Below are 23,730 nucleotides of genomic sequence, written 5' to 3'. Positions count from 1 at the left end.
TTGGTGCGACTCTTGCTTTAGCCATTACAAAGCTGCAATGGAGTTGATCTATGTCATTTTTGTACCTAAGGAATGAACAGGCACCATATCCTATGTTGCTGGCATCGGAAAAGTGGTGTAGTTCCACTTTCACTCTGTTAGCGAAGTCTGGGGGATGGTAACATCTGGGTATCTTGATTTCCTTTAAAGCTTGCAGACTACTCTTCCAGGCCTCCCACCGTGGACATAAGCTCTCAGGAAGTGCTTCATCCCAACTGATGCCCCTGCGGCAAAGCTCTTGAAGAATGCACTTGCCACTGAGTATGTATGGGGCTATGAAGCCTTGAGGATCATAAAGAGAGGCTACAACTGACAGGATACCACGACGAGTCCTTTATGTCAACACTGAAACTGAAGGTGTCGTTTTCAATTGACCACTGAATGCCAAGTACTTGTCCTTCTGTTGTTGAGTCTGGGTTAAGTTTGACAGGTACACTAGTTGTTGCTCTTTCTGATGGAGCTATACAGGACAGGACGTCCCTTTTATTAGAGTTGAACTTATGCAGTCGTAGGCCAGCATTTTTACATAATCCTTGAGTTTCGAGGATTAGATTCAAAGCTTCACTGACTGTTGGAACGCTGGTTAGGCCGTCGTCAACATAAAAGTTCTTCTCGATGAAGGCTGATGCTGAGGGATATTCTGACTTGTATTGTCGTGCAAGATTCTTAAGGCTGAAGTTGGCACATCCTGGAGAGGAACTGGCACCGAAAAGGTGACCTGCCATTCTGTATTCTTTCGGTTCTGTTTCCAACTGACCGTTCTCCCACCAAAGGAACCTTAAGTAATTTCGCAGTTCTTGGGGGGATGTAGAACTGATGTAACATCTTTTCAATGTCGCATATCACAGCAACTGCTTCCTTCCTGAAGCGACAGAGGACTCCCACTAGTGAATTTATCAGGTCGGGACCTGTCAGTAAGGTGTCGTTTAGGGAGATGCCTTTGAACTTTGCTGAACAATCAAAGACAACTCTTAACTTGTCTGGCTTCTTGGGGTGATAAACCCGTGATGTGGGATGTACCACACTGTCTCTTCCTCTGATAATGAAGGGGCTGGTTCTGCATCACCTTTTCTGATTGTTTCTTCCATGAATGCAGTGTAGTGTTCATGGTACTGTTTATTTGCCTTTAATCTTTTCTTTAGATGATGAAGTTGAATAAGGGCCAGCCTCTTATTGTTTGGTAGTGCCAGTTGACTGTTGTCTTTGAAGGGTAACGGCATCTCATAGTGTCCATCTTTCCTTTTCATTATAGTTTCCGAGAGAAACTGCACAAAGCGAACATCATCCTGAGACACGTACTTATCTTCATAATTTCTTTCAATGAAGTCCATTTCTAAAGCCTTTAACACATCAGTGACTGGAGGCATTGGCATTTCTTTTACTGCGACTCGATGTACGAAGCTCTGGCTGCCCTGTCTATCAAGATGTGGATTTGCTGATCCTATAATGCTCCAGCCAAGCATAGTTTTTTGAGCGAAGGGTTCATTTTTGGAGCCGATAACCTTCAAGGGAGCCAGTGCTGATGGGCAGTCACAACCACTTCAAGACTGCGAAGTAGGACTGCTGATCGGTTATAACTTGTTTGCCAAGTGTTTGAGGTGTGACCACTGGAGAGCAGTCTCCTTAGTGGGGATGTGAGACATATCTACTGGAATGAAATCTCTTGTATAGGCTTGACGGAGATGGACTTGAGCTTTAGAGTTGAAACCACGCACTCGCAGACCATGAGCTATTTGGCTTGATATAACTGTGTCAACAGCTGTCATTGTGCTGAGCTTTAGCTGTAATGGCTTGGTGCTCACACTTAACTTCGATACCAGGTCTGCCAGAATAAAGGTTGAATCGCTCTGGGTGTCAAGTAAGGCATAAGTGAGGATTTCCCTCTGAGGCTCTGCCGTAGCTGACAACAGAACTGGAACAATGCAGGATGTGGCAGAAGTATGTCTTGTCAAAGTATGGGACATAACTTTGGGAACGTTGTCGTTTGCCTTATTTTTCATGGCTACTGAATCATCGTTTGATGTTTTGGCAGGCTCAGTGTTTCTCTGTATGTGCAAACAGGTTGGATGACATCGACTGCATATGCAACACGTCTTCCTTTGCAGTCTTTTGTAGTGTAGCCCTTTCTTAAGCAACCAAACAGAGATGGTTTTCGTGAATAAAGGCCTTCTTTTCATCGATGGTCTTTGCTGCAAAAGTCGGACATTTAGCGACACCGTGTGTTTCGTCTTTGCAGACTAGGCAAGGTGGTTTTGGTCTTGAAGCTGAGATCTCTGGAACATTGAAGGTAGAGGGCTTCATTTGAGTGCTTGTGTTGAGCGCCTTGGCTCTCTTGGGAATTCTCTGATCTGTAGTCTTGGTACTGAGGAGGAAAGGAGAGGCAATGGGGTTGCATGAAATCTTAGCTTCCCTTTGCAGGAACTCTGTGAAGCGAGCAAAGGTTGGGTATTCTTGAGACTTGTCTAGCTCGTCCACAACTATGCGACTCCATCTCCTCACAATCCATTCAGGCAGTTTCTTGAGAAGCTTGTGGTTTTCTTCACAATCATTTAGAATAGCTAGGCCTTTAACATGAGGAAAGGCCTCCACACAACCTTGAAGGAAATCCGTAAACTCTCTTAATGCTACAGGGTCGTTTGCTGATATCTTTGGCCATTTAGCCAACCTTTCTCTGAAAGCTCTTTGCACTATGAATGGACCTTCATACCTGGATTCCCCAAGCACCTAGATAAGCGTCTTCTGAATTCCGATAGAAGAAACCTTCTACTGCCTTCTGAGCTTCACCACCGAGATACCTCTTCAAGTACAGCATTTTTTCGCACACAGGGAGTGGTTTCTGATCAATCAGCGCCATAAAGGATATCTTCCATTCTATGAACTTCAAAGGATCACCTGTAAATACAGTTGGTTCATGTAAAGGGGGGCGGTTGGAGATGAGCAGACTTGCAAGTTCTGGGGTTAGACTAACTTCTTCTTTTGGTCTTGACACCCCAAGTGGTGTATTTGAAGGTTGAAATGGCACAGCCTTTGGATTCAAAGAGGTTTGAGGTTTATTATTTTGGCAGAGGTATTGCGCCTTGCGGTCTGTCTCCTGTTCATAAATTTCAAGACTATCAAAGGCGTGGTAGGCTTTCACCCTTGCTGCAGCTACTTTGACTTCATTTTCTGCTTGTAGCTGTTGCAGTCTTGTCTTTTCCTCTTCTAACTTAAGTTTAATTTCTGCCTCCAGTTTGCTCAGCTTTGCCTGTTCTATTTTGGCTGCAAGATCTGCTTCTGCGTCTGCGCGTTTGCTAGATCTGGAAGTGGCTCTCGAGCTTGCGTTGGAGTCTGGTAATGATTCTGAGAGGACAGTTTCTGTTTCTGAGTTTCCAAAGACTGACTCATGCTCTTCCTTATTAAGCACCATCCTCACCTTTTCCTTCTCAAGTTGATTGTTAAAGATTTCATCTACATTCTCTAGCCGCTTGCTGATGAGGTTGCAGATTTCAGCCGTTAACGTGGTGCATGCATCCATTCTCTTAACAACATAGGGGGTAGTGGAATTATTTCGGCACATGGACTCATACTGTTGGTGTACTAATGCTTCTTTGGCTTTAATCTCTTTCAATCTTGTATTAAGGTCTTCAGTTGAGCAGAAATCCTTTAACTTTGTCCTAAATTCCTTTGCTAGCTCCTGCCAAGAGTTGTACACCTCGTTGAATGCCTTTTCATTTTTCCTAACTGTTTCTTCGTGCATTTCTTTGCCTTTTTCTGTTAGGCTTTGCTCTCTGGAGCTGGACCGCACCTGTTGTGACTATGTGGGTTTGTCGGTTTCTTCAGCAGGTGACATTTTGTTCTAGTGTGCCTTTGCCTTTCAAGTGTGTGTGCCTGAAACCTAACTTGAGTGAGTGTTGCTACTTGCTACTAAGGGCATTTACACTTGTAACTAAAGATTAGCAAGCAATGCATACAGTACGACAAAATGTTTTAAACGAATATACTACTGACACTTTCTAACCAGACAATTAACCCTTTACGTAACTAACTGCAGTTTAGTGGATCAGGAACTTGGAAGGTAGTGTTGCTTTAAATCTGACACTAGACCTCTAAACACAAATGTAATAACTTAATCACTGCTTTAGCAAAATATTAACTATTTGGCTCACATACTAGTTAAGGGTGGCTTCTGGATCACATATAAAGAGCCCGCTATATTTTTACAATACAAACGGTTCCTTTATTGAGAGCCCGCTATATTTAAAAGTCTACGTGACACGTTTACTTTTCAGCCAAGTCTCTGTTGCCAAGATGGCGTCCGCACGTGTCCTGCGGGGCGTTGGGAAGCCTTTACTCACAGTTTGATGAAGACAGCGACGCAGCCGGTGATGTTGAGTCTCCACCGCAGCGACGAGTTTTCACTGGCAGTGACGAGTTGTTACTTCAGCGTCGAGTTTTCACTGTAGCGGCCCCTTTGGCATCGAGTGAATAACGAGAGGAGAGCTTCTGACGGTACAGTACTTTTATTCTTTTGCATCAAAAGGTGTGCAGGAGGGTTGAACGTTATTCTCTTTAACACCTTGAGCACCGTAAACCGTAAGCATCATAAACACCATAGCACCGTGAAAACTCACTCCGCTTGCCAAAGGGGTGCTAAAACTTTAAACTTTAGAAATCCTCTCTTTAGCAATCGCCTTTCCATTAAATGCTGCTGACATGCTCTGTATGAAATCTGAGTCAGAAGAAAGTTTACCTCAGAGCTGAGAAGGAGGAGTAGGAGGAGTGGTCTAGTGGTTCTGCTGATTAAACATTCCTCAGGGAACCAAAGGGAAGGCAGAAAGGTTCCACCTGGCAGTAAGTGCTGAACAAAGATTTAAAGTGATCAGCGGACATTACACTAGATATGATCTTTGCACTTACATGTCAGTATTACAAATAAACCCAGTAGCTAAGGAGGGAGTGGAACCACCCTGAAGCAAGTGTCTGACCCGTGACTGATGTGGGCATAAGCAAATTGGTCCAACAAGTTGGAAGGGGGGTAGAAAAACCCAGCCGGGGAGGCCAGTGGGGACTTCTTGGAAAATTCTACAGATATAGGTGTACGTTTAGTAAACTGAGAAGTTTTCTCTCAGTTCAATTCTTGGCAGTTCTCAGAGAAAAAATATCTCCTCTGGCACCCAGTTTAGAAGGCGGAGAACTTCACTTCTCACAGGGTGATCAGAGGAGAAGTTTTTTCTCTGAGAACTGCCGTGATCTGTGTATAACTGGGTGGACTGCCTGTAATCTCGCGAGATATTGTGAGATTACAGGCACTGCTAAGTTTAAAAAGTGAAACTAAAGTTTAAAATAACTCGTAATGACATGTTCTGACACATGAAAACATATCTATACACACACATGCACGGTATATATACATACAGTATATATATATATATATATATATATATATATATATACACACACACACACACACACACATACATATATATATATATATATATATATATACATACCAGTACATACATACATACATGCCAATCTGTATGCAATTGCACTGCGTGTTGGCAGATTGCATGCAGATTGTACACCAGACGGAGATCTGCGTGTGTGTGGTGTCCCAGCAGACCAGTCTGTGGACAAACTGTTGGGTGGTGGCAGGCTATTGTTTGTGGTGTGTGGGTGTGGGGACAGTGGGAAGAGTGATCAACACAGGGGTTCTGGCTTGTAGGAAAGCTGGAGGAATCCTAGTAGTGTGTGGTAATTGCTAGACTGCTCCCCAACCCTTAGAGTGCATCAGATTGTATGTAAGATTTGTATCTGCCTGTGTGTGGTCAGCCAGCTGGATTGGACTGGAGTCTCCCTCTAGTGGTGACCGAAGGCAGTGCAGGCTGTGAAAGTATTGCAGCCAATCTAATTACTTAAGCCCCGTACACACGTACCGATCGTCGGCCGAACGATCGGCCGTCTTTTGTCCCCGGGCTGTCGTGTCCGCTGAAAAGTGCAAAAGACTGCACACAAATTTTGTCCGCCGACTGCAGGAGTGATGTCATGTGATGGTTAACTTTCCGTGTGTTTTTTCTTTTCTGAGCATGCCCAGTCTTGCAAATCTGCTGTATGTCGGCCGAAATCTGTACTGACTGGCGAACAATCGGCCGTTCTGGTGTCGGCATACAAAAATTTTAATGCTTGCACGACAGATTCTGTTCGGCCGAAAATGCGCTGTCGGCTGTCAGAAGCATCATACTAACAAGCCTACATTCGGCCGATCGGTCGTCGGCTGAATCTTTTCGGCCGACAATCGGTATGTGTGTAAGGGCCTTTAGTAGGAATTTTCTTTATTTCCTTTATCCCCTTATACTGCCCAGTCACGATTCATCACGTCTCGGTTAGCTAGTCGCCGTGGGCGTGGTTGAATCGTGACAGATTGGTTTCCTCCCACACTCCAAAGACATGCTGGTAGGTTAATTGGATCCTGTATAAAAAATTTGCCCTGCTGTGTATGTTTTTCAGTGATGCCTCGTACACACGTACCGATCGTCGGCCGTAAATATTCGGCCGACGGCCGATTGTATGCTTGTAAGAGCGACAATTTTGCAAAAATAACAATATTTTTCACATTTTTTTTATATGAAATTCCCCCCAGAAAATGTAAAAATCAAAATTATTTAACATTTTTGGCAAAAAATTTTTCTGCTACACGTTTGGTAAAAAAAAAAATTTCAATAAGTGTATTTTGATTGGCTTGCTCAAAAGAAATTGCGTTTACTTACTAAGGGAAAGATTTTTGTCATTTTTGTTGTTTTTTTTTGCGGGACTTCGACATTGCGGCGGACAGATCGGACCCCTGACTGACATTTTTGACACTTTTGGGGGTACCAGTGACATTACTACAGTAATCAGTGCTATACAAATGCACTGTTACTGTAAAAATGATTGTATATTGTTTTGCACCGTTCTAGGTTATTTTATTTACTGTGGCAATTAAGCACAGCTATTGTGGCACAATTTTTATGCACTGTGTTTACATTAGCCGCCTGCCTTTCTCCCTCTGTAACTGACGATCGCGAGTGACCGGGTGCGGAGGTGTCCGCGAACGAGCGGGAGCGCGCCTCCGGCGGCGCGCGCTTGCCCCCTATTGGCTCACAGGCTAGTGGCGTACCCATACGTCACTTTGCCTGCACGGGGCTGACCGCCGCAGTATATGTACTTGCAGCGGTGGGCAAGCGGTTAAAATGTTTCCCCTGTGTCTAATACCATTGATTCCTAAATATTTGAATATTTGTATGAATCTTTCTCCCCCAAAAAAAAAGATTATAACATGCAATAGTTCGAAATATTAAGTCTAGAGACCCTTATTCCACAGACAGTACTCTACAGACCGACAGTACAGAAAAATGAAAAACAGGGGGGAAGGTGAAACACCTACCCCCACATGTCTGCGCTTGTTCTACTTCAAGCAAGTGTATAAAATGAACACCTAAAACCAAACTATATGTGGAAATATGTGCTATTAGACTGTGATAAGTAAACTGGTGTGTTTAAATCTTTAAAAATTTATTTGGTGTAATTGTGTCCCCAATATAAAATTAGGAGACCCACAAGGCCACAAGGCCATATTGATCTTTAGTTGACGTATGCCAGCTAAGATCAACACCATCTGGTGGTGAGTCTGTAATTTTACCACTGTTTGGCGGTGAATCGGAGGGTGCCACTACTACAGTTCACGTTCACGCACAGTTACCTTGGTTGGGTTACTATTTGCACAAGGGACTCATCATCCTTTTTGGACTGTATATTGTTTTGCACCGTTCTAGGTTATTTTATTTACTGTGGCAATTAAGCACAGCTATTGTGGCACAATTTTTATGCACTTTTGGCATTGCACTTTAGTTGTTTATCACTTATGTAAATTATTATTGTGTCTGCAACACTGATAAGAACTTTACAGCACAGCACTTTCAGCTATATAATTGATGTTAATGATTTCAGTTACCCCAATCTTAATTATTGCACCAATGTTGAATTTAATTTATTCACGAGATTTATTGTATATTTGCACAGCAAAATTTGCACCTATTGATATGCTTACAGTAGATAGGAGGATTTAGCGCTGTTTACCCTTGTCCATTCCCTGATAAAAATAGAAAAACAAGTAGATAATAAAATTTAAAAAAATATATATAAACGTGTGTACTAGATGCTTGGTAAAAATAAATAATATGTGCATATACTCTGGGTAACCAAAGACACAAACGATGCTAGTATACCAAACAGTATGGTTATTTTGTGCAAAAAAGGGACAGTCCAGAAATTTCAAATAAATCCCCAAAAAATTTAGGATTTCCAGGCGGAATGATCAAATCAAAGTGTTCTGCAAATCCCAGAAGGAGAAGACTGCACTGCCACCTCATGCAAGGAACGTAGACCAAAGACACCACAAGTGCTGGGGGAATGTTAGAAAAACTCACCTGATGACATGGATCCTCTCTTGTCTTACGACAAAGGTGATCAGCCGGGGTTAGGTGGTCTCATCCACCAGAGGATGTTTCTGTATCTCCTGGGTCCACTCGTGCCTCCTCTCCTCCACCTTACTCCTTATTTCCCAGAAGGCTCAGTATGTGTAGATGAATAGAGAAAAGAGTACAAAATCCTCATAGTGTATTCCAGTAAAATGTATTGAAAAAAAATAGTTGGTACAGAAATTCCATAAACATCCCCCAAATAGATCCAAAGGTCCAAGGGAATAACACAGTAAAAATATATATGCCACGGGAAAGGTATGAACACCTACCCGGGTGTATAGGGGTGGTGAGGTGGGTGGCGCTGCCAAATAATATTATGGTCTATTTGTAGTGGTAAAAATGTAATATTTTATGCCACTTAGAAATATATAATAGATAGTAATATAATAAAAACAATTGGCATTAGATAATGGTGGTAGTACAATAATAGCAATCAATAAAATAATAAGTGAATAAGTGCAATAAAGTGACAGTGATCGTAATATTCTGATCAATGTATCAAAAAAGGTAAAAATTTTATAAAAATACAATAAATTAAGGTGCTAGGTGAGCAACATGTGACAATTTAAATACACAATAAAAACAGAATTAAATAAAATAAATATGTGAAGAAAAACAAGGTGAACAAAGTGGCTCTGTGCTAAGTGAAGCCAATTATCCAATTGGCAAAAGATAATTAATATAAATAGATAATATGAAGTCACCTGAGAGCAAATTCTCAAGTGTGCCAATATAAATTGGCAAGTGAAAATCGTGAATAAGAATAAAAATAGAAAAATGTGTATATACATATAAAAAATATCTATATGAATAAAAATGAATCTTCTATAAAAAAAAAATTGCAATAAAAGTCCATAGGTGATAAATTAGTGGATGAGGCTTCAAGGTAAGCTCAATGGGTGAATTCCGAGGTGATCCAGGTATTGGGTGCCGGGTGAGGAAACCGGTGCTCCCCTCTCAGTATCCCCCACACTCACCAGAGCTCGGCACCCCTGCAGGGGTAACCAGCGTGAAGTAAATTAGGTATTCCCTCAGCCAGGCAAATCCTGTGTGCCAATCTCCTCAGGGGTTACCTCTGGATCAGCTCTTTTCTCATCACCAGTATATAGTAGTCTTGTGACTTCTATCAGTGTCTGGTAGGAGAAGTATTCATTCACCCAGGTGTAGACATGGTGGGAAGTACAGGGATGCCAAACGAACAGCGTGCGTTCCACTGCTAAACCTCTGGTCACATGGTCAACGTGGACCTATTTAGGGGATTTTTTATGGGATATTTTTTTCCCACAACCCAGGCTATGCTCTTATTATTTTGTAAAATACCCCAGTGTTTAAGGATTTTTCGGACCTCCTCCCACTGTGTACCAAATTGAGTGATTAATCTAACTTGAGAAGTGCCTTTCTATCACAAGTAGCCGCCCTTAGCTTTACTTTTTTACAGCTGTCGATGGGAATATCCCCGTTCACGGAATCTTCTATAGAGATCTTTTTGTTCCCATTTTGTAATGTTTGGTACAATTTCTTTTGATTCAAGGGAATTTACCAATGGGTATTCCATCTTTTAGGCACTAGGGATGATGGCTATCGGCTTTAAGTAGTATATTGGCTGCTGTGTCCTTCTTAAACGTACACGTGACAAGTAGAGTTGAGCGGACACCTGGATGTTCGGTTCGACGGTTCGGCCGAACTTCGCAAAAAAGTTTGAGTTCGGGACCCGAACTTGACCCCAAACCTGAACCCCATTGAAGACAATGGGGACCCGAACTTTTGAGCACTAAAATGGCTCTAAAAAAGTAGGGAAAGGGCTAAAGGGCTGCAAACAGCAGCAAAATGTTGTTAAGAGCATGGTAAGTGCTCTGCAAACAAATGTGGATATGTAAATAACTTAAAAAAAACATAACATACATACGAATTTAAAATAATTTTGATGTAGGAGGACGAGGTCCATATGGAGTAGGAGGTTGAGGTGGCGGTGTAGGTGGAAGTGGCGGCGGTGGAGAACGAGGTAGCCAACACTGGTTTTGGTTTAATTTTTTTTTTTTTAACCACTTAAGCCCCGGAGGATTTGGCTGCTAAAGGACCAGGGGTTTTTTTGCGATTTTTTACTGCGTGACTTTAACGGACAATTGCGCGGTCGTGCGACGCTGTACCTAAACGAATTTGACGTCCTTTTTTTCCCACAAACAGAGCTTTCTTTTGGTGGTATTTGATCACCTGTGCGATTTTTTGATCACGCGCTATAAACAAAAAAAGAGCGTAAATTTTGCAAAAATAACAATATTTTTCACATTTTTTTATATGAAATTCCCCAAAAAAAAAAGTAAAAATCAAAATTTTTTAACATTTTTCGGCCAATTTGTTTTATGCTACCTATGTTTGGTAAAAAAAATCGCAAAAAGCGTATTTTGATTGGTTTGCGCAAAAGTTATCGCGTTTACTAACAAAGAGAAAGATTTTTGTCATTTTTGGTGTTTTTTTTTTTAACGCATAATGGCGGCGATCTGCGATTTTTTTTTCGGTACTGCGACATTGCGGCGGACAGATCGGACCCTTGACTGACATTTTTGACACTTTTGGGGTTACCAGTGACATTACTGCAGTAATCAGTGCTATACATATGCACTGTTACTGCAAAAATGACACTGGCAGGGAAGGGGTTAACTTTATTGGGAAGGGAGGGGTTAAGTGTGTCCTAGGGGCGTGCTTTCTACTGTGTAGGGACATTGCTATTGGTGTAAAAGCAAAGATCAACCGTTCTACATAGTAGAACGGTCAGATCTTTACTTTTACACAGGGAGAACTGACAGGCAGCTTGTTTACACAAGCTGCTCTGTCTTTCTCCCTTCACAGGAGCGATCGTAGTGTGGCCGGCGGACATCGAGTCCGCCGGTCACACGCACTGACTTGCCTGTGAACGAGCCGCGGCGGGCGCGCGCCTCGGCGGGCGCGCGCCCGCTCGCTATAGGCTCGCAAGTCAGTGACAGGCGAGTGACGTACCGATACGTCACTCTGCCTGGCCGGGGCTGACCGCCGCAGTATATAGTCGTGCGGCGGTCGGCAACCGGTTAATTAGGGTACACCCTAAAAGAGTGAGAAAGATCAAAAATACAACAATGGCTGGGTAAGGCCGGTATATATATCTATTCTGCAAAAGGTATGGACAAGACCTGTGGGATCCATGCCTGGTTCATTTTAATGAATGTGAGCTTGTCCACATTGGCTCTGGACAGGCGGCTGCGCTTGTCTGTGATAACGCCCCCCCCCCCCGCCGTGCTAAATACACATTCAGATAATACACTGGCTGCAGGGCAGGCCAGCACCTCCAAGGCGTGAAGGGCAAGCTCAGGCCATGTGCACAATTTGGAGACCAAGAAGTTGAAGGGGGCAGACCCGTCATTCAGTACGTGTAGGTGTGTGCACACATACTGCTCCACCATGTTGGTGAAATGCTGCCTCCTGCTAAGACGTTCCATATCAGCTGGTGGTGGTGGTTGTTGCGGCATGTTGACAAAGCTTTTCCACATTTCGGCCAAGCTAACCCTGCCCTCTAAGGTGCTGGCGGTTCCCCCAGCTGCGTTGGCTTGGCTTCCTCTTCCTCCTCCCCTGCCTTCGCCTTGTGCTTCCACTGTGCCCCCGCTGTCAGGTGGGAATGCCACCAGCGGCGCATCTACCAGCGTGCGCTTGTACTCGTGCATCTTACGATCACGCTCCAGTGAGGGAATTAAGGATGGTACGATGTCCTTGTAATGGGGATCCAGCAGCGTGGCCACCCAGTAATCAGCACAAGTTATAATGGGGGAAACTCGGCGGTCGTTGCGTAGACACTGCAGCATGCAATCGCTCATGTGTACCAGGCTGCCCAGAGGCAACGAAAAGCTGTCCTCTGTGGGAGGTGTATCGTCTGTGTCCTCTGTATCCCCCACCATGTACCAGTGATGGCCATAAGCTGCTCTGGCAAGCCACCCTGCTCTGAACATGGTTCCTCCTCCTCCATCTCCTCCTCCTCATCCTTCACCTCAGCATCCTCCAGAACTGTGCCCTTGCTGAACAATTGTGTACCTGGCGTTTGTGGGTGCAGGAACCCACCCCCTCGGAGCCACTTGTGATAGACTGCCCTGAAAGCCTTGGAAATGATCCCTCTTCCTCCTCCTCCTTCTCCAGTGCCACATCCTCTTCCATCATTGCCCGAATCATTTTTCAAGGAGGCATGGAAGTGGGATAGTAACGTTGAGAATGGCTTTATCGGCACTGGCCACTTTGGTGGAGTACTCGATACAGCGCAACAAGGCACACAGGTCTCGCATGGAGGCCCAGTTATTGATGGTGAAGTGGTGCTGTTCCGCAGAGCGACTACGCATGCGTGCTGCAGCTGAAACTCCACTATCGCCTGCTGCTGCTCACACAGTCTGGCCAGCATGTGCAAGGTGGAGTTCCACCTTGTGGGCACGTCACATATGAGGTGGTGAGCAGGAAGGCTGAAGTTATGCTGCAGCGCTGACAGGCGAGCAGCAGCAGGGTGAGAACGCTGAAAGTTCTCACAGAAGACCCGTACTTTCTGCCGCAGCTCTGACATATCGGGGTCATTTGTAAGGAACCACCAAATTCAGCACATGCGCCAGGCAAGGGATTTGCATCAAACCGGCTAGGTCCAGAGCTGCTACGAGATTTCGCCCATTATTGAACACCACCAGGCCGGGCTTGAGGCTCACTGGCACCAACCACTCATCGGTCTGTTCTTCAATGCCCCTCCACAACTCCTGTGCAGTGTGTGATTTTTCCCCCAAACAGGCAAGTTTTAAAACTGCCTGCTGTTGTTTACCCCTGGCTGTGCTGAAGTTGGTGGTGAAGGTGTTACGCTAACCGGATGAGAAGACGGTAGAGGATGAGGAAGCGGAGTAGGAGGAGTTAGCAACAGGAGGCAAACTGAAGCGCCCTGCAATCCTCGGTGATGGAAGGGCAAGCGCCAAACTGCTATCCGCCTCAGGCCCAGCCGCCACTGTATTTATCCAGTGTGCCGTTAGGGAGATATAACGCCCCTGACTGTGCTTACTGGTCCACGTATTCGTAGTTAGGTGGACCTTGCCACAGATGCTGTTGCACAGTGCACACCGGATTTTGTCCCCCACTAGTTGTGCAGGGAAGGGATTGCTCGCCTGGAAAAGTAGCGGTGGCTGGGCAGGACATACTGTGGGACAGCCACCGCCATAAGGCTTTTAAAACTCTGCGTCTCCACCAGACGGAATGACAGCATTTCAAATGCCAGAAATTTTGAAATGCTGGCATACAGGGCCAGGGATCGTGGGTGGGTGGGGGGGGGGGGGTACTTCCTCTTCCGCTCCAGTGTTTGGGAGATAGAGAGCTGAACACTTCCATGGGACATTGTGGAGATGGTTGTTGGTGACCAGTGTTGCTGATCTTAGTTTAAAAAAGTAATTAGTTACAGTTACAAATTACTTCTCCCAAAAAGTTATTGAGTTACTGACTGCAAAATAACCTTGCAAATATTGGTCCGTCTTAGAAGATCCCCCCAAAAAAAGACGCCAGCCTTACATCGACCCTCATGGTATATTCTCCATCCTTGACCTTCCCAATCCTCCATGTCAAAATCCAAATCAACCTTCCTGTCACATTTAGCTAAACTGCACTTGATTTGCCTACAACTTAGATTAGCAGAGATACACATCACCCTAGCACACACAATACATGTGAGAATCACATTCAATGTACTTACAGTGTGGTTCAGGGGAGCCGGCCAACACACCAGGAGTATTCTCCTCCTCCACCTCTGCACGGGGTGACAACGTTGGAGATCCTAGAAACACAAAGACAATAATACAATCATTTAACAACAGCTATTTTCGAAAAGGGACGCAGAAAGTAGTAGTTTCAGTGGACTGGGTAAGCAGCGACCCCTATTCTCCTGGCTTCCACAACAAACATCATAGATGTCTGCTGCTACCTAACCCCAAACAAAGACAAAAATATACATTCCAGCCCTTACAATTACAAGGACCCATTGAAGACACAAACACATGTAGAGTACTTACTTTCCATTTGAGGGCAGCTGTCCTCCTCCTCACTCCTCTCTGATCCCCCATCATCCTGGCCACCCTGCTCATGGGCCACATGGCCCTGGCCCTCCTGCCCCTGGCCCACATTGCTGGGGCCTGCCTCTTCCTCCTCCTGCTCCTCACCTCTCGCTGAAGCTACATCAACCACAAAAGAGAAAAAAAGAGACCCAAAAATGCATTCCTCAAAGTTAGACAGCCACATTACTTACAGTTGGCCTGAGAAGGCTGAGCCTCCAGCTCCTCGTCGCTTGTTTCTAAAAAGAACAACATCACAAGTTACACACAATGTGAGGACACAAATAGGCAGCAACTTCTCAACATGCTAGCACGATACTCATTGCCCCTACAATTCTGTACATACAAGAGCAATTACATCAATGAGCTTCATTGACCATGTTTAGAAACAGGAGGTCACCATCCATTCCCAATGGGTGACCCCCCCCCCCCAATATCATGTGTTTACTATGCAGTCACATTAGTCATAGTTACACCAAGTGGATCATAAAGCTTGTTAATATGAACTGGATTTTCCACATTGCCCAGGGAAAGGTTTTTTTTCGCACAACTAGCAAATGCTACCTGGCATAATCACACCACTTTTACAGTACCATACAATTCATAGACTTTCAAAACATTGCTGATACACCTCCACTCCAGAGTAGTTGGTTGTTACCATCTTGCTCCAAAACAGTTCAGACTGAAGAGTTAGGTAACTAAGCCTAAAAATTGCTACTAAAAAAACTTCACAAACATTATTTTGCATGATCAATAACCCCAAAGTCCTTTCTAATGAACATCTTGAGAATTAAAATGCTTCTGCTTACGGTCAACAATTTGGAGGCGCTCCAAAGGCTCGCTCCCAGGCCTGACATACTGCAGGGTTGCAGTCCTCCTCCTCCCCTTCTTCACCAAACACACACCACTGCTTGGCGTCCGTCTGCTGTGGCTAGAACCAGAAGATAAAGAGGAGAAAATTTAAGGACAAATTGTAATGGTAGTTCAAAAGGCTGTGAAGAGACACACTTGGGGGGGGTTGGTTATTCTGGGCAGTTGATGGAGGGGGGGGGAAGGGATTTTGGCACACCTAAACACAGGCCCACCCACAACAAAACACATATCTGTACCGATTTTATCCACATCTTGTCTTGCCGGAGATTTGCTCCACCACCTTCTTCAGCGCTCTTGGAGCGCATAGATCGCTCCAAGAGCGCTGCAGATCCACAAGTTGGGCATGGATGTGAAATCTCCGCCACAGCTTCATCCGGAGCCTAAGCATAATGGTGTGCTTGGTGTGAAGGTGGGAGGGGGGGTGTTAGCTCAGTCTCGTCAGGAGGCAATTGCAAGATGATTTACGGCCCTTCAGTCTTAACTCCCCCTGTGTAGGGAATTCCCCCTCGCTGGCCAGGAGATGCAACGACACACAGCAACTTAAGCTTAAGGTAGATACATCTAATTTATTTCAAGTTTGGCTCACATATTTAAAGGACATTTGAGCGGCAAAAACCAGTTTAAACCAGTTACAATTCATGGGTCAACTTAATAAAATATATATACTAAGACAATACATGAAAAAGCCCTTTTGTTCCCCATACATCTCTGTCAATGTGGGGTGTCTCGTGTCTGAAATTGTGTTTGTGGAAAAGCCGCTCCGTCTGTGTTCAGCTATCTGATGTGTTAATGTAAGCAATTGTCAATTGTGTTCAGGTGTTGTCTGTAATCTCTATGCGAAGCCTAACTTGTTAAGTGTCCAAATGAATGAATGAAAGGTGTTTAATATGTAAACACCTATCGATGTCTGTCGTCTATATGCAAAAAAGCCAACTGCCAAGTGTCAAAGGATGTACGAATGAGGTGTGTTTAAGAGTCCACTAGCTGAAATGTATTATGAAATATAATATTTCAGTAAGGCACATTGATACACTCTTTAAACCCAACCTTTGATCCCAACCGTATTCATAAGGGTGGGGTCACCTAGAGTCTGTGAATAGCACGATGTGTCCTCCTGGGATATATGTCCAACTATGAGTCCCACATGATAGTAACCATCCCTTAGGGAGCTGGACATTCTTGACAAACCTGGGTTGTGTTATTGTATGAGTGCATGTCATATTATTGGTAACTGACTTGCACAAAACAGGTGACATTATATTCTAAGGTGTATGTAGGCTGGCGACTTGGTTGTGTGCACATAGGGATATAACTTCTTGGAATTCTATCAAATCAAAAACAGACATGTTCAATGGGGAGGGCCATAGCTTGCAAGAATCTATGGCCTGGAAATCTAAACTCCATATTATGGCAATAAAGTCACTACAAATAGACCATGGCAGCACATACCACCTGTTGACTATAGCATGTGAATCGTCAACATCTCCTAAAGCCTTTGCCAGGAAAGGGCAAAAATAAACCCCCCGTTCAATGGGAGGAAAAAATTCCCTTTCGACCCCCATATCATCAGAGCGGTCAGACTAAATCCCTGGCAGCTACAAAACAATGTCCTTTGCAGTCTGTGGAAAGAAAATCCCAAATGATGAAAGTTCCTTGTCCTCCTCCTGGTAAATGCTCAGATGTAAGTCCACTCTAATTAAGCCACCAATCGGAAATCTTCCTCAGGTTCTCATCTTCTGGTCTGTTCCATCCCATCCGGTCTGGTCCCGGTCCACCTCTCGATGCTCGGTACAATCTCCGGTCCGCATTCGTGGGGTCCAGAGGTGGGGCTTCCTTCAGTCGCGATGCGTGGATCCAAACCGGGGAGTCGTCTGTCAATACCGCTGTTCTGATCACTGCTTGAGCTATTGCAGGAGGTCCGTAGGGTGGGTCTAGCGACGTCTGCTTATGGGGGGCCTTCACCAGGACTCTGTCTCCAGGCTTGAATGGGTGGGTCGGTGCACCTGTTGGCAAAGGAAACGAGAGCGAAATATCACCATAATCACTGTTTAATTTTTTCAATTAATTCTGCCACATATTCATCTTGCATCTGCTGCAGATCTCTAGATGTGAGAATTAATGGATTCATGGGGTTGGGAAGGGTCTCCCCATCCAAATTTCAAAGGGAGATAGCTTGGTACTTGGTCTGGAGTCATTCTGACTTCAGCAAGAATAGCAGGTAAGTACAGAGACAAGAACTTGGATAGCACAGAATACAAGTTTTACAAGAATGGCAGGAGTTTGGTGCGGCACTGGGCTTCTGGTCTTACAGGCAGGCAAAAAATAAATGCTAGTAAGAACCACTTGCAGCACTGGGGTTCAGGGCCTACAGGAAGGCAGGTAATTTTAAGACAGGAAGGATACCTAATGGCACTATCTTCGGAGAACACAGCATGTCCACTTATGCAGCAATGGTGAGGGCCCTTGGAGGGGTTGAACTGCCTTGTATTCTCCAAAGGTGGAGATGGTTTAACTTGCAGTCCTCTTACTCACCCAAGCAGGCAGCTACCTAGAACTAAAGACCAATAGACAACTGAGAATCCCTTGCATGGCTAAGATGCTGTGATCACTAAACAGTAGGGAGTAAAATTCAAGCTGTCTTGTGTACATGGATACACAGAGACACACAAAACAGCTAGAAGTGAGTACCCATGCAAACATAAATTTATAAGGGATTGCACAGTTGCCCAGTGACACCAAACAGTAAATTGAAACAGGAAACCTGTCCTCACTGCCCACAGCAACTAGTTCCATTGTGGTGCAGAACTGGGACACTGCCATCAAGACCAAAACTACTATGACCCATAATCTAATCTGATCCATCAAGATGGCACATCTGTTAGACTACATTAGTTGCGGGCTATGATCAAACCAACGAAGGACCCTGCCCCAAGCTCCACCAACTTCCAGAACATTTTCTCACCAGTAACTCCAAACAAACAAGACATATGCAGAGTTTTTTTTTTTTTTTTTTTTATTGTAAAACAAATATACAACTTGGAATTGATTTGAGGCAAATTGTGCCATAAGCATGTTTTCTGAAATGTGGTTAAACCAAAAGTAAACCTTTAACTGGTGAAGGAGTTTACAAATCACATGCAGACCCTTCACAACAGCGGAGAGAGAAATAGAAAAAAAAAAGGGAAGATACAAGACATGTATCTGGATATACCTGCTTTGCATTAGTGCAACATAAGTTCAATATTGTTTAACTATCTGTAGTTTAGAGTTTTTACTCCACATTCCAACAAGCAGACAAGTTACTTGAAGAAATCCAACTTTTGGAGAATAAAGAGGAAAATAAAAATCTGTAGAGCCCAGATATTCCATTGTGTGACCCAATTCATCCAGCTCTTCCATGTGCACAAAGGGCTTTGAGAAAAATCCAGAGTAAGCCACATGCAGCATTTGTTACTTTATCAACTTTTCATGGAAACCAAAAAGAGTAAGATGTAAAGAAAAAGACAGTGACAGTATGGGAAACATGTTTGGAATTCTAAAATTACTATACATGCAATCTGACAGTAAAGGGGGGACATTTTATAGATAAGTTACAAACAAAGAAAGGCAAATAAACATCTTTGTACAATAAATTTAACACATTATGTGTGTCTTCACTTTGCCGTCATCATTTGTACCAACTCTGCAAGAGAAACAAAAACACTAGTCAGTCAATGTGAAAACTCAGCAATTATTCAAAAGTGGTTGTTTGACCAGCCAATAAAGAACCCACCAGCAGCTACATTATCCAACAGCATTTCAAGTTTTTGAAACTCCCAAACACACTTCAGGATTTTCCTGGCTATATTGGGGGTCAAAATTACCTAGATTGATGGCATCTCTGAAAAGAAGGTTTTAGATCAGAGGACAGACATCTGACAGTCTCATTAGGATCTCTGAAATCTTAAGCCTGGTAGAGGTTTATAGTAAACAGAAATTGGATGACATTGGGCCAGTGTTTACAGCAGCCTGGACATCTGGCTTTTGTTGAATGGGCATGCTGGAAAAACAGCTTCTGATGAGGGCTTGCAGCCATCTAACTGGCATACTCTGGGAGTGCATGGTGGTCCCCCTGTCTGACTACAATAGCTGAGCAGGGAGATCACAGCACCAACATTGTCTAGTTAGTACAGCGAGCCTCTGTCAGCTCAGCAGGCTGAATTAAGATTTTTAAACACCTAAAACATTAAGGCTAAGTTTTTCCTGTGAGGTATTCTGGTGTAAATAGCTAAACAAAAGTACATCCTTTCTCAATTGTCAGATTTTTTAGTAAAGTATATTTTATAGTAAAAAGATACTTTTGAAAAAAAAAAAAGTATGCCTAGAGCCCTGGTGCCCAACCTGCTGCCCAGAGACCACGTGCAGCCAATGGACCTCGTAGTCTGAAGTGGAAACACTAATAGGGTTAACAGCATTGATCTCTACTAGCCCCATGTAACAGGTTTTATTTTATCCCCAGCCACCAATGTAGCATGTCCACACTGACACCAATTTCCTTTATTAGGTCGGCAGTTTTTACAATCCTCTCAAAGCATTACATAGATTGGAAATTATGTGTGGCCCTTTAGCATGTCAGGGGCTGCATTTGAAGCACCCTATAAAGCAGTGGTTGTCAACTTATGAGCTATAGACAAGCACAGATTTAGACTTGCTAAAGTTTAGCTTTCAAACAAGGCCTTAAGCCACCCCTCCCCACTGCAGGGAGAAGCAGATTGACCAGAGTAGTCCATGTTCACACAATCTAAGCCAGCTTTGTTCATCCTCCAGCAGTGACTAAGTATTTGCTCCAGTGTTCTCTAGCTACATGTGCTCCAATCTAGCCATAGTACATTGGTATTTATGTTCTATGCTGCAGTAGTAACTAATTGGACCTGACTTAATTCAGTGGTCTGCCTAACCAAATCCCACAAAAAGTAACACTTAAGCCCCTTTCACACTTATGCGACGCACTTTTACGGCACGATTTTGAAAGCAATGGCAAGGCTATATGCCTCAAAACGCATTAAAATCGCACTAGTGTGAATGGGGCCTTAAGAGGACTTCTGCTGGAGGGGCATTAAGTGGTTTCAAAGTTAGTATTTTTGCCTTAATGCGATATGGTAAAAATCTCCTCACTAGCCCATAACTTTCCCTCTTCCCTACCAAGTCCTGGATTGAGCCAGTACTATGCCCATCTACAGCAGCACAACTCTGCCTAGTCTCATAGGGCAGATTGATAGAAGGCATTGGCTTCTGCTGCAATCAAACAGTGGTCAGGGGCAGGGCCAAGCCATGCTGTGTGGACACAGCCTGTACGTCTGCCTCCACTGCAAGTAGCTTGCTATGGTGCACACATGAAAAAGGACCAGGAAGTGCTTGTAGCTGACCCAACAGAGGTTTGGGGCTGCTCTGTGCAATTCTAGTGCACAGAGCAGGCAGGTATACACTTTTTCCTAATAGAAGGGTCTTTACAATCACTTTAAGGCTTCAGGTCAGGCAATTACGGTTGTATAGTTGAGCCTTTAGTGCTGCTGTGTCCAGATGCAAACTGCAGCCAAAACAGACAGCCCTAGAAAAGGGAAAAAAAAAAAAAAGTCCAGGGACATTCAGAGGCCCTACTGCATGGTTACATGCAAACAGCAGCAGAGCAGGCCATTGATTTGTACAAGGCTGGCCTCAGTTTTGGAATAGCTTCTCTGCCAGGAACTGCATACAAGTGGCAACCTGTATTAACGAGGCTCAACTTCCCAATACCTTATGTAAGCAAAGCCCACTTGTTCAAAGACTGATCACAAAGCAACCTACCTTCGTAACTTACTTGACCATCTCCATCAATATCTACTTCCCTAAACATTTCATCAACCTCTTCATCCGTTAACTTCTCACCGAGATTTGTCATAACATGACGGAGCTCAGCAGCACTAATGTAGCCATTACCATCCTAGAAACAGAAAACAGTTTATGTCATGTCTTCAGCAAAAGATAGTGCATGGCTGAATAATTATAAGCAAATGTGTTTCCTCATAATGAGCTGCTGCCTTCCCAATCCCCAAAAAAACTTGATTAGCTCTTGGAGGATGCACAAGTTTAGGATAAGGTCACCTTTGGTAACATGTTAGGGTTGAACAAGTAACATGTTCCAGGTCCCACAGCCTCCCCGCAACTGCAACAGCAGGCTGGGGATCTGGGCACAGCAATCATTCATTCACCACAGTACTGCAGGGGAGGGGGGGTGGGGTAGCTCTCAAACTACCAGTGTGCTGATGCGTGCTCTAGGTAGTTTTATTAATGCTTCCAGCCATTCAGCAACTGCCTGCCCATTCTAGGTATGGGCAGACATGTACACCCACAATCTGCAGGAGCCCAACATTAAACCCACAATCTGCTGATCACCAGTGCAAGGTTTTACAGTGACTGAATAAATGTGCATGAGGCCACATTAAGTGTTAAGCCTAGGGCTGCAACTAATGATTTTCATAATCCAATAAGAACAAAAAAAATTGTGGTGTATAATTTAGTTAATATGCAAAGTTAAGGCAGTTTATGGGAATGGCAAGCAGGATGTAAAGATTTTCAAAGATTCAATTAATTGAAATACCCTTATACTAAAACCTTATCTAGATAAATAAATAGACCACAGACATAGCTTGGACATAAAAAGGCCGCGGCTGCTTTAATTATTGGCTTAAACATTACAAAATAAATACTTTCAACTTTATTTACACATAAAAACTTCATCACATAAACACAACCTAGCCACCACGACTCAGGTTGACAAATAAATTAAACTTCCAAAACATTACCCAACTTCACTTTATTAAAAAACACTGAATAAAAACAAAGTCCACCGAAGCACCAAGCTAAGGCGACAGTATGAGCCAATAACTAATAACTGGCCGCGACAACCAAAGAAAAAAGGGGGGTGGGAGGGTGGGGGAACGAACTTCAAGCTCTTGAGGTGAAAAGTGACCCGTAGTCCCGCGGCCACTTGTTTAAATAAGCCCCTCTGGAGCTGGACAGAACCAGTTTTTGAGGAAAACAGCGGGATATTTGAGCGGGAGCGAAGCTCCACACGCAAAACTGCCAGGTTACAGCTGATAAAAAAGCGGGAACAGACACTAGACTTCAAATCTGCCTAGCTACCAACCCCTCTGCTAGGCAGGAAACTTAAAACTGTATAACCTGGGTCAAAAGTTCAACTGTCCCAGCTGAAATGCCTGACAGGCCAGCTGACTAGGCCCCATACTGACTGAAATAATATTCCTAAATGTTTTCCTTTCACTTCCCCCCTGCCGCCATCCCATAAAGAAATGGGGGACTATAAAAGCACCCCTTTTCTTTTCATGGGAATGACAAGCAGGATGTAAAGATTTTCAAAGATTAAATTAATTGAAATACCCTAAGGCCCCATGCACACGGGGCGTTAGAAAAAACGTACGTCAAAGTTAGTTCTGACGCCGGAAAAAGCAGCTGTAAAAACGTGCTTTCAGTAGCTTTTTCAATTGGCGTTATTGCACGTTTTGCCACGTTGCTTTTAGCAGCGTTTTTTTTTCTTCCATTCAAAATCAATGGTTCCCTATGGAAGCCTATTGATTTGATTGGAGGTCGCACCGCAACACCACAAGTCGGATCCGAATTGCGCTGTGAGAATCTTGAGGGGGAACTCCACGCCAAAATGGGAAAAAAACGGCGTGGGGGTCCCGCCAAGGTTCCAAACCAGGCCCTTTGGGTCTGGTATGGAATTTGAGGGTAGCCCCATGCCGAAAAAACGTCGTGGGGTCCCCCCCAAAATCCATACCAAACCCTTATCCGAGCATGCAGCCCGGCAGGCCAGGAAAGGGGAGGGGACGAGCGAGCGGCCCCACCCCCCCTGGACCACACCAGGCCACATGCCCTCAACATGGGAGGGTGTTGGTGCTTTGGGGCAGGGGGAGCTCTGCACCCCCCACCTCAAAGCACCTTGCCCCCGTGTTGATGAGGACAAGGGCCTCATCCCCACAACCCTGGCCGGTGGTTGTGGGGGTCTGCGGGCAGGGGGCTCATGGGAATCTGGAAGCCCCCTTTAACAAGGGGGCCCCCAGATCCCGGACCCCCTCCCTATGTGAATGGGTATGGGGTACACTGTACCCCTACTCATTCACCACATAAAAGGCAGTGTATGGAAATAAGGACAGGAGACGTTTTGGAAAGTTTATTAAAAATCTTCATCCGGCTCTTCT

The 23,730-nt window shown here is 44.3% G+C and overlaps 1 protein-coding gene across 1 annotated transcript in view; it reads right to left on the bottom strand.

Moving 5' to 3' along the window:
- The window catches only part of LOC309550328 (uncharacterized protein), a gene marked incomplete at its 5' end in the record, with an annotated part of 302,387 nt that overhangs the window by 226,838 nt on the left and 51,819 nt on the right, over positions 1–23,730 (bottom strand). Inside the window, one exon of the mRNA XM_082250725.1 lies at positions 21,330–21,452. Coding sequence (XP_082106851.1) covers positions 21,330–21,452 — 123 coding nt within the window. The remainder of the gene's footprint in view (positions 1–21,329; positions 21,453–23,730) is intronic.

This window comes from Pelophylax lessonae (assembly GCF_965119305.1).
Source record: "Pelophylax lessonae genome assembly, chromosome: 3".
Lineage (NCBI taxonomy): Eukaryota > Metazoa > Chordata > Amphibia > Anura > Ranidae > Pelophylax > Pelophylax lessonae.
Note: the sequence above shows the minus strand (reverse complement) of the source record. Positions and strands in the feature narration are given on the sequence as shown.